Genomic DNA, 12,010 nt, shown 5'->3' with positions numbered 1-12,010 from the left:
TGTCTCTACTAAAAATACAAAAAAATTAGCCGGGCGTGGTGGTGGGCGCCTGTAGTCCCAGCTACTCGGGAGGCTGAGGCAGGAGAATGGCGTGAACCCGGGAGGCGGAGCTTGCAGTGAGCCGAGATCGCGCCACTGCACTCCAGCCTGGGCGACAGAGAGACACTCCGTCTCAAAAAAAAAAAAAAAAAAAAAAGAGTCCGGGGCTGAGGAGATCAATGGGCTCCTCTACATTATATCCATTCTTACTTGATTCTATTTATACTTCACTAAAGCACTGCAAACTACTTCCTGCTCCTTTCTCCACTTCCTCCAAACTTCCTAGTCTATGCTTTTTCAGTATTCAATTCTATCTAAAAACCAAAAAGGATAAAAATTAACTGCAAAGTCAAGGGAAAAAACTGTCTTACTCAATGTTTTTAATCCCATTGCCTAGTACTGTACATGGCTGAATCACAGACACCCAAGTTATATTTCTAGAACTGACTAAAGATTACATCTCTACTTTAGTAGATAACCTAGCCATCTGTATGTCTATATACATCAGTGAAGCCTCTGTATAATGAGGAAAAGAAGTAGAAAAGATACATTTGGCTCCTAATCTAAAACCCTAGCATTCATTAATCAAATCTGAAGACTACCTAAATATGCCTTTTAAGGAAAAGTATCATGAACCCTGATAAGAGAATTTAAATTTATTTGTTAATTTTATGTACCCACAAAGTCAGGCTGTTATAAAGTCACAAAACACGATGGTACATACAACAGAGCAATTTTACATCTGTGCTGCAAACTAAAAGTCACAGAATATTTTAGTGAAAGGTCTGGACAAAATCAGCAAGTACTGTAAATCAGTTCACTGCAAACCTACTCCATGTCAGCCAAAGCTAACAAGTACAAAAAGTACTAGGAACCAAACGCAGCCACTGTAGTGATACCAATTAGTATCAAACTGAGGACATAATGAATGATCCAATAGTAGATAAAATCATAACTTGATTAAACTTTAACCAAAATCATGCTTTTTAACTTTTTACTTATATCAACAATTAAATGAGATAGATATAAAGAAATTCAATGCAACTAATATCTACTGAATATATTGTTAGATCCTGACTCCAGATTGCCATGAGTCAGGCTCACCAGAAGCTATCTGAATACAAAGAATAAAAGCAGCTATAAAGACTACCTCTGGGAAGTGGAGAAAGGGTAGAGAAGAGGGTCAACTTTTACCACTCACTTCTTCAAGAAAAAAAAAATCATTAAAATGTCCTACTTTTACAATTAAAAAAAAACCCTGTGTTTGAAATGATCATATGCAAATACAGAAAGATAGGAAGGAAATTTTCTAAAATGTTAGCAGTTAGCTTGGGTGGTGTGTGAATCCACCTTTCTATTTTCTAGTATTTTATAAAAGCATTAGTTTTACAATAATTATATGTAGCTGTAAGTTACAAATATATAGAACTGATACACATATGTATTCTATTTAAATTTACAAAACTGGGAGAAAACACAAAATGATGGTCTTAAAACTATACCAAAAATATTTTTCCAGACTGCTCACAAAGATAATTATCTACACATGCATTTGCAAAGCCATCTCTACACAGTTAATTAGAAGCATCCCATTCACATCAAGCAGGATAAAAGGTTTCATAACCTCTATCACCAGTCTTCTGGCTTTTCAAACTTAAATATTGAGTAATAAAATAACCAAAAAAACCTCTGACTAACTCAACAAATTTTCACAATGCCTCTAAAATTTTGGCCAATTGAGAAAAATAATTAATAAATTATAATATTTGGCTGTTAAAAAATCTTCAGTCAACTTATTCTTTTTATTTTATGGTCCAATGACAAATTTTTCACTAGATAAAGAATATTTACAATTATTTGTAAATATATTTTGAGATCCTTGTACGTGAGGAGCTAGGAGCAGTACCCACTTCACCTCTACTGCCATGTCAAGGCAGGTTTCATTTTATCTTCCTTTTTTTCTTTTTACAGACAGGGTCTTGCTCCATTGCCCAGGCAGGAGTGCAGTGACACAATCACAGTTCACTGCAACCTCTAACTCCTGAGCTGAAGAAATCCTCCTGGCCTCAGCCTCCCAGGTAGCCAAGACTACAGGCATACATCATCACAGCCAGCTAAATTTTTTTATTTTTTAGTAGAGACATCTCACTATGTTGCCCAAGCTGGTCTGAAATCCTACACTCAAGCAATCCTCCGGCCTTGGCCTCCCAAAGTGCTCACTAGGTGTGAACCACTGCACTCAACCCAGTGTATCGTTTTACCAGCCAATAAGAAAACTACGTCTGGGAGGTTAAGTGCTTTTTCAAGGCCATCTGCCAGAACTCACATGCAAGGCTGTGAACACTATGGCACCTATTTACTTTCCCAGCTTCATTTCTCTCTGCCCAGAGTATCTTTTTGGTACTTTATTCTCTAACTTGGCCACAATGAACTCCTGAGAGTTTTCAAACTGTCTATAACCATCTCTTCCCTCCAGGTTTTTGCATACAAACTAGACTTCTGTGTCTTAAAAACCTGTTCGTTCCTGTCCCTAAATTATAACAAATTCTTCCTCATTCTTTAGGTGACAAATAACAAAAACTCTGATTTTATAAATTAAAAAAATAGATAAAATTCACTTTCAAATTTGTTCTTAAAGCCACTTCCTCTGGTCTTTAATGGTCTGTTCAGGGCAGCCAGAGATTCTGCCTTGTTACTAATTTATTAATGATTTGAATTATGATGTAAAATTATACTTACCTAGCAATTACTTGATATTACTACCAGTAAACTAGTATTAACTGCTAAATGTAGAAGTAGGAGAATAACTATTAGTTAAATGAGAAAATGGCAGTGTAGAAACTAGCAAAAATAAATTTTAATGAGACAATTATTAAAGGACATAATGAGGAAACACTGAAAACACTTTATGTGTGGATTAAGAAAAAATGAAGTTTACTTCACTGCAGGCTCAATATGGACTAACTACAAAATTGCCAACAAAGGTGATATAATGTTAGTCTGCTTTAAAAGAAGGATCATTTAAGATAATGTAATAGCCCACTGTACTCGACATAGATTACTCAGCAGAAAATACGCCTATAGGAGGCATATTTTATGAAAGTCAATGACCAAGACAAGAAAGCCCAAAGGCAGGTGACCAGTATGATAAGGTTCTGGAAGACATCACAGCTAAAGTTTCTAAGCATGTTCAGAGAGGACTTAAATTACTATGATTCCTGTCCCTGGATATTTTTAGTAATATCATAAAATAGCAATTAGGAGCCAGGTACAGTGGCACCTGCCTGTAGTCCCAGCTACTCAGGAGGCTGAGGTGGCAGAATTGTTTGACCCCAGGAGCTGGAGGCCAGCCTGGGTAACATAGTGTGATCTCCATCTCAAAAAGAAATAAATTTTTTTAATTTAAAGAGTTTTTTAAAGAGCAATTAGATTTACTCTATGGTTTCAATGAGAAGAATGATAGACAACTGAAGAAAGTTACAAGAAAGCAGATTTTGTTTCAATAAAAGAAATATAATTCTTCTACTTATATATTATTCTTATTATTATAATAAAAAAATTAAACCACTTTAAGAGATAGAATGCTGCTCATTAAAATAGGCAAAGGATTCACGACCACATTAAAGATAATGTTGGGAGATCTTCTGGAGCAGGAAAGCAGCTTTATAAGATCTATTCATTCTTCCATCTGACAACTCCATATTTGTTGATGGACCCCTGTGAGCCTGGCACCGTTCTCATACTTCAGACACATCCCTCTTCTCACAGAACTTACATTCTAGTGGTAACATACACATGATAAACAAGTATACACATAAACAAGATAATTTCACAAAGTGGGAAGTACTATGAAGAAAATGAAACAAGAGAGGATGACAGTACAGATTTGGGGGGCTAATTTAGCTGTGTACTCGAAGACTCACTGATGAGATGACTTGAACTTGAGCCACAGATGACAAGAACCTACCATGAAACAACCAGGAGTGGATGACTCAAGCAAAGGATGAGCAAGTGCAAAGACTCTAAAGCAGGAACAGACTCCACATTCGAAGACTGCAGCATAGCATGAGTGGGTCAGAGATGGGCAGTACCTCCTCATTCAGACATGATAAAAGCTTGAAATGGAGCTGGATGCCATTATCCTTAGCAAACTAACGCAAGAACAGAAAACCAAATACAGCATGTCCTCACTTGTGAGAGCTAAATGATGAGAACACACGGCTACAAAGATGGGAACAGACATTGGAGCCTACCTGAGGGTGAAGGCTGAGGAGAGGATCAGAAAAAAATAACTATTAGGTACCAAGTTTAGTACCTGGGTGATGAAATAATCTGTACAACAAATCCCTGTGACACGAGTTTACCTATATAACAAATCTACACACGTACCCCTGAAGCTAAAAGTTTAAAAAAACAAAAAAGTTTTAAGTATATTCTAAGGACAAGCATTGGAAGACCAGTAGAGTATGATAAGCAGGAAGTTATAAGATGTGATTCTCATTTATTTAAGGCCACTTTGGGTGCATATGGAAATTAGATTTTAGGGAAGCAAAGGAGAAGCAGAAGAACTAGTTAGGAGCCTACTATAGTTGTCCAAGCTAAGGATGATGGTGGCTTGCACTGTGGCAGCTGAAATGGAATAGCCATATTTGGAATAGCCTTTGCAAGAAGGGTCCATAAGAGTTGCAGATCAATTAGATCTGAGGAATGAGAAAAAGAATATTAAAAATAGCTGACATTCATGGAGAGCATGCTTTGTTCAAGACATTGTTCTACATATTTTACATGTAGTAATATGTACATTCTACATATTTTACATGATCCTTATAGTGATCTTACAAGATTAGAAGAGATTATAAGAAATGAAGGAACTAATTGCTTGAGGCCAGGTATTTGAGACCAGCCTGGGAAACAGAGTAAAACCATCTTGTCTCTACAAAAAATACAAAAATTAGCCGGGTGTGATGGTGCAAGCTTGTATCCTACCTACTTGGAAGGCTGAGGTGGGAGGATTGCTTGAGCCCAGGAATTCCAAGGTTATAGTGAGCTATGATTGTGCCACTGTAATCCAGCCTGCCTGGGAGATAGAACAAGACCCTGTCTTTAAGAAAGGAAGAAATTAAGGAACTATGACACAAAGAGGTTAGATAACTGCCCATGGTCTCAGAGCTGGTAGATAGCAAAGCAGAGATTACAATCCGAGAATCAAATCAAGACACTACGGCCTCTCTGGAATGGCAATCTGAAAGAAGAATCAACTGCATCAACACGTCACCTCGAACACTGCATGGATGGCTATGCCCTTGGAAGGTGGGGAAGAAAAGGGTTTAGAGTAGAGATGGGAAGATGAAAATCCATATTTCTTTTTTGGCCATATTAAGTTTAAGGTATGTATAAGACATCCAGATGGAGACACCAAAGAGTCAGCTGAATATACAGGTTTCCAATTTGGTGGCAATGTTAGGGTTTTGAGGAACATGGGGTCATCTATGCGACAACTGATGGTATTAGAACTATACAACAGAAAACATTACTAGGGCAAGAAAACACATAGGAAAGATGAGCAGTCTAGGATGAAGTTGGCTGAGGCGCTCCTTAGAAGTTGGAAGGGAGATATCTAGCAACAGAGACTCTTCGAAGCAATTAGGAAAATAGACAACAATCAGAATTATCACAGAAGCCAAGCAAAGATAATGTTTCAATAAGGATGGAGTGGGCTATTCTACCAAATGCTGCTGAAAGGCCAAGAAATATGGTAACAGAAAAGTGATCACTGGATCTGGCAAAGTGGCAATGATTAGTAAACTTGACAAAAGTAGTTACTACGAAATGGTACACACAGAAGCAAGCTACATAGGAATGAATAAGGAAAAGAATGTGAGATGAGGTAGCAGTGGCAGCAGCTATGAACAATTCTTTGTGGAAAGTTTACAAAGAAGGAAAACAGGTAAGGCAGCAGCTCAAGGAGGACAGGATAACAAAGATTTTTTCCTAAAATGGTATCTACTAATTAGAGAATTCTTATGAGAATTATATGATTTATTTATTGTGATTATTTAAGGCAATAAGCCAGCAGATGACCTCTAATTCTTTTTCTAACTCTAAGCATACAGGCTAAACAGAATAGTTATGCTAAAGTAAATTTATTTCCCTTTCGATATTATGCTAGAAAATATTTTGCCTCCTCAATAAAATCATGAGTAGGAATAATAATCCTTGGGGTGGAGAGGGGTCCATATAAACAAAAATCATTAGTTCTAAAGCACAACAATATGTAAAATATACATAATGTGGTTGTACTGTACTCAAATCACAAAAAATAATCACAATGAAGATTTAGTATGGTCATAAATAATAATGATTGCCTATATCACATTCTATAAACGTTGTAATTCTTGATGTTTAATTATCTGTAACTTTCTATCAGCTGCAAGCTGCATTTACCCCTTTAAATGCATAGGTAAATAGAGTTTAAAATGTTTAAATAATTTTTTTGATCACTTAACTCATTTTATTCTGATTAAGTCCTACCTGTAGCATGACACAGTATCCTTAAAAGGGCTGACAGCATACTAACCAACAAGAGAAATCACTGTCTACAACATCTGCTGAGACACATGGTTACTAGCTAATGTCTAACAATTCATACTCATCTGCATATAGCAGACAAGTGATGGCCATTCTTATACAACACTAGGCATCATCAGAGCCTAAAGCAGTATTTGCTCACATTGATTATAATAACAATACATGAAATTACCAGACGGTAACACAGTGAGTTCAAGATCCTACCATTCCATTAGGTTGAGGAAATAAAAGAGGGTGGGATGGATATTGTTGTTAGGGTTTATTCATTCTCCAAATTCTAAGTCAGTTAACTAAATTTCTATCCATCTTCTACTCTTGGTTCTGCCACTAAAACATAGAGAATAAAGAAACAACCACAAAATTTTTAGTTATAACTAACCGTTTCTTACATACTTGCCCATTCTCCCACTAAAAGCACATTATTTCTTTAAAAAATAAATTCAAAACAAACTAAATCATGCCAAAGCATGCCAGATATAGTGTATAATCATATACTAAATAACATTGTTTGTCTGTTTATATCATCTCAGAAAGGTCTCCTGTCACTATTCCATGTATTACATTTTCCCTGATGGTCTCTATCAAAGCACTATGTTCTTTTTCTTATTGTACTTATAATAAATGCTAATGACTTGTTTGCTTGTTTACTGTCTTTCAACTGGATTGAAAAGCAGAAAACCATGAATATTTTACTCACCAAAGAATCACCAGCTCCTGTTCAGATTACTGGTATTAAAAAAGGTGCCCCTAAAATATTCACGTGTTTGATAGTTTTTCAAGACACCCTAGAAACAAGGTCCACTAGCAGCTGAATCACAGGACTTAAGTTCCTACTTACACAAACTTATTTGTTAAAACAATTAACATCATCTAAAAAGTTTTGTTTTTTAGTCTATTGATATGGCTAATTACATTGATTTTTGAATGGTGAACTAGCTTTGCAACACCAGGATAAACTGCTCTTGGTCATATGTTACTTTTTATATATTTATTGCTGCATTTTATTTGCTAATATTTTGTAGAGGATTTCTTACATCCATATTCATGAGGGATACTGATTTGCAGTTTTTCTTATTATGAATTGTCTAGTTTGGCGTCAGGATAATGCTAGCATAAAATGAGTTAGGAAGTGTCTTTTTTTTTTTTTTTTTTTGAGACAGAGTCTTGCTCAGTCATCCAGGCTGGAGTGCAGTGGCACAATCTCGGCTCAATGCAACCTCCGCCTCCCGGGTTCAAGCGATTCTCCTGCCTCAGCCTCCTGAGTAGCTGGGATTACAGGAGTGTGTCACCACGCCCGTCTAATTTTTGTATTTTTAGCAGAGACGGGGTTTCACCAGCCAGACTGGCCTCGAACTCCTTACCTCAGGTGATCCGCCCACCTCAGCCTCCCAGAGCGCCAGTGCTACGATTACAGGCGTCAGCCACCGCGCCTGGCCGTCTCCCCTCTTTTATGTTTATGTAGAATTAGTATTATTTCTTCCTTAAATGATCATCTCAAGAGATGCAGAAAAATCATTTGCGAAAAATCAACATAGATTCATAAGAAAAACTCTCAGCAAACTAGGGTGAAAAGAGGAACTTCCTTAGCCTGATTTAAAATACATTTACCAAAAACCTAAAGCTAACATATTTAGTGGTGAAAGATCAAATGTTTCCTCCCTAAGATAGAGAGCAAGACGAGGATGTCTCTTTGTCCAGGGAATTTGCTACAAGCTTTGAAAACCAAAAACCAATATTTTTAAGGACACGGTGGATTGTTCCTTGGTGATGAGAAGGAAGATAGTGGAGGTAAAGGGAGTATGACAAACTAGGAGAGCAGTAAAAAATAAATGAGCTGTTGAGAATGAAAAAAAAGGGTAAAATAAGGCACACCAGAGCAGATCAAAAGTTTACACCTGGTAGCACTTACTGTTCTTCTGAGTGGCTGGGAGATGTTCCCTCCTCCCTCCCCAACCCCCAACCTCCAACACCCAGAAGGAACTTAAATTGCTGTAGATTGCAAAGAATGGCGTGGGAACTATCAAACTGAGCTTTCTTTGATACAACAGCAACTAAAAGTCCAGCTTTAAAAGACTGGAAGATAAAGGGGGCGTGGCGGGGAAGAAAAGTGACTTGATGGGGCAAGAGATGATTGGAAGATGATTTCATAGTGCAGGCGGTGGATGAAATTACAAGGACTGGGTGGGCGAGTTTACAAAGCTTGGAGTCAGAAGTGTGGGCAAATTAGTCATCCAAAAGGTACACCGGTAGGAAAATTACGGAATCGGCACTAACAGGAGGCAAAACGAAGAAGGAAGGGGAATAGGAATACAGGGTAAAAGTCCCTCCAAACCTCAGACCCGGAGTCCCCAAGATACGTGGTGGCTGCGGAATGGGACCAGAGGAGTGGTGGGAGAATCTCCAGGAGCCAGGTGGCAGCGAGATTGTCCTTTCTGAAAGGGGCGGACCCGCGTAAAGCCGAACAAGAGGGGCCCTCAAGAAATTAAATCCCAGAATCCCTGGAAGCATGGAGGTGGAATCCAGCAGGGAAGCGGACCGAGCAGACAGAAAAGACTCCGAGGTCCCGAGCGACAGACACCTCACTCACCTGGTTGGTGACCTGAAAACGAAACAGAGAACACGCTTTAGAGACAAACCACCGTGGACTCGCGGCAGCAAGCCGGCTCCCTCTGCACCTGCCCACGGCCCAGGGCTGCCCCGAAGCGCGCCCACCTCGGGATTGGCCTCCAGCGGCAGCCAGCGTTGACCCTCCATGGCCGCGGTGCCCGGCCCTCCAGCTCTGACAGCCGCCGCCGCCGCCGCCGCCGCCGCCGCTTCCGCCCACGCGCGCCTTGACCTGGGCCCTCCCAACACACCGCCCGGAGGAGGAGCGCCTAAACACCAAAAAGAATTTGGCGGGCCTCTCACCCTCTTAACCGCTCCCTGCAGGGCCGTAGGTCAAGTGTCATATTTTAAATTAAGATGCTGTCGAGGGGAAAAAAAATAAGCCAATTTCCTATTTCGGGAGAAAAACAGTATCTGAATCCACAGTCCTCTCCCCTCACGCTTGGACTCTTCCGAGCCGAGCTTTGCCGAGCGCTCGCGTTCTACGCGTGCGCCTTGCGCCGGTCTGGGACCGCGTGGTCACCGGCATCCCCGCATTCTTGCAGTGTCAACCGACTGCGCTAGGAGGCGTGCCGCGGAGTCCTCTTCTGAGACAGACGCTAGGTGGCTACCCATTGCCAGGCAGCAAGGCCGGAGGACGCCGTGCAGCACGGTGCTGTTGTTCCTTTGTCGGGGTGCAGGAGTGATGGGTTGGCCTTGTCTGCTCTTGCGGGAGGCAGCGGGTATTTCTATATATCCGATTCCATTTGACAAAAAATGTCGAGTACTAGAAATCACTGTACTAAGTATTGAAGACACAAAGTTGAGTTCACTGTGGAGTAGAGACAGTGGACAAGACAACGGAGAATCAGGATAAAAAGCGTGGTACCTATACGATAGTGATGGCATGAGGTGTGCTGGAATTACGGAGGAAGGGGGAAGAGAGTGTCCAGAAGTCTTCCTGAAAAAGTGGATTCCTGGACTGAACCCTTAAAAGATGATAGACTTTACCTACGCAGAGAGGAGGGTGCTGTGAAGAAGGGAAAACGCACTGTGGCTGCAGAGTAAAGGGTGCTGATTAGAGGTGATGCTGTAGAGGTAAACAGAGGCAACCCGGTCAAGACATCTGGGCTTCCTGAAAACAGCAAGGAACCACTGAAGGATCTTAAGCAGGATTTGTCATGTATCTTTTTCACCAAACTGCAAATTCCAGGAGCCCAGTAGCAGTGTCTCTTTTTTCTTCTTCACATTATTTATCCAGGGCCTAACCCAGAGCACGATACATAGAAAATGCTCAGTAAACATCTGAAGAATAAATGGGATGATCAGATATGCAGAAACATCACTTGTCAATAATGTGGAAAACGTGTGAGAAATAAATGCTGAAAAAATTAAGACAGTAGCCACAAAGAAAGGCACAGATTAAAGAGATTCTGTTTTAAGAGATGATGCCTTTGATGAGCAGAAGTTATCAATGATAACTCCATAAATTTGACCTGGGGAAGACTGCATATTACTATTCTGCACCTAATAGAGGAAATTCAGGTAGAGAGCAGTTAGGGAGTCAGAAAAAGATAATATTATGCTGAGCTTGTCTTTCTTGGGAAACTTCCAACTCTCCCACCCACGTTCTTCTGGTCACTGTTCTTTGACTTCAGAGGTATTTCATTACCTTAACTCCTCTTCATCGTTATCTAATGGATTGCTGCTATCCTCACCTAACATTTTGGCTTGGTAAAACTGGCAGTGTCCAGCTCGTGATGTAGTTAGTTGCATTATCACTAGAGTTACATGGCCAGACTCTTAGTCTCTACTGGGCCCAGTGCATGCCAGAGGCTGCTTTTCAGATTACTTACTATCAAAGGAATTGCCTTGCTCCAGATTCCTGAGGTTCTGCACTGTGATTCACCTGTTAGGGTTGCTTAAGACTTCACACAGCGTCTTTATCTTCCAGGAACACTAGCAGCATTGGATCTGCTGAGACACAAGGCCAGACAGCAAGACAGTTTGCATCCCAGCAGGGACTTGCTGCAGAGCACTGTCTTGCTAGGGAGCCACTCAAATTGGCAGCTTTCCATACCACCCAATAAATGTGTTGAAGCTGTATTCCCAAGTGTATATTCTATCTCCAAAAGCCAAAGAGGCCCAGTAGGTGCTCTGCCATTTTGCTGTTAATAGGAATTGCAAGATGCAATAACTTGTCTTTCACCTTACAGAGGTTGTCCTAGCACACCCATAAAATCCTTACAAATGTAGGAGTCTAATTTGTAGACTTCAACTGTACATTTTAACTTCCACCATCTGGTTTATATGGTTTATACAGTTTAACTTCCACCGTCTGGTATGGATGTACCTATCATGGTATTGAGGACAGCATGTCTCAGAGGTGCATAAAAACACCTGGGGAATATGAAATGCAGATTTTGATTCAATAAGTCTGAGACGGAGCCCAAGATTGGGCATCACTGATTCCAATTTTTTAATCTTCCCTTTACCCACATCCTTTGCCATATGACTTTGAAGCTTTACAAAGTTCTGTCCATCCTTATTATTTATGGGTTTTGCATTTTGAAACTGCCTACTTGCTAAAATTTATTAGTAATTCCCAAATCTATACTCACAAAGTTCTCATGGTCACTCACAGATATTCACAGGGTGACAAAAATTTTAGTTCCCAGCCGAAGTTGAGCAAAGTGATACTCTGCCTTCTTGCAGCTCTTATACTGGAAACAGGAGTCCTCTTGATGGTCTACTTAATGCTCATTTTCCCATTTTTGAGATTTTTGTCAGTGAATTCAAT

The 12,010-nt window shown here is 39.9% G+C and overlaps 1 protein-coding gene across 5 annotated transcripts in view; it reads right to left on the bottom strand.

The window, feature by feature from the left end:
* Positions 1-11,310, bottom strand: part of UCHL3 (ubiquitin C-terminal hydrolase L3) — a 58,021-nt gene extending 46,711 nt beyond the window's left edge. For 2 of the 5 annotated variants that reach the window (XM_063650968.1, XM_054446955.2), the window contains exon 1: positions 9,340-11,310. In XM_063650968.1, coding sequence (XP_063507038.1) covers positions 9,340-9,381 — 42 coding nt within the window. In that variant the 5' untranslated portion in view covers positions 9,382-11,310. Of the gene's footprint in view, positions 1-9,214 lie in introns of all 5 variants that reach the window. The other 3 variants (XM_054446954.2, XM_063650969.1, XM_063650971.1) reach the window with 3 other exon arrangements.
* Between the last annotated feature and the right edge of the window lie 700 nt (positions 11,311-12,010).

Source organism: Pongo pygmaeus, chromosome 14 (genome assembly GCF_028885625.2).
Source record: "Pongo pygmaeus isolate AG05252 chromosome 14, NHGRI_mPonPyg2-v2.0_pri, whole genome shotgun sequence".
Lineage (NCBI taxonomy): Eukaryota > Metazoa > Chordata > Mammalia > Primates > Hominidae > Pongo > Pongo pygmaeus.
The sequence above is the reverse complement of the archived record's forward strand: the minus strand, read 5'-3'. Positions and strand labels throughout refer to the sequence as shown.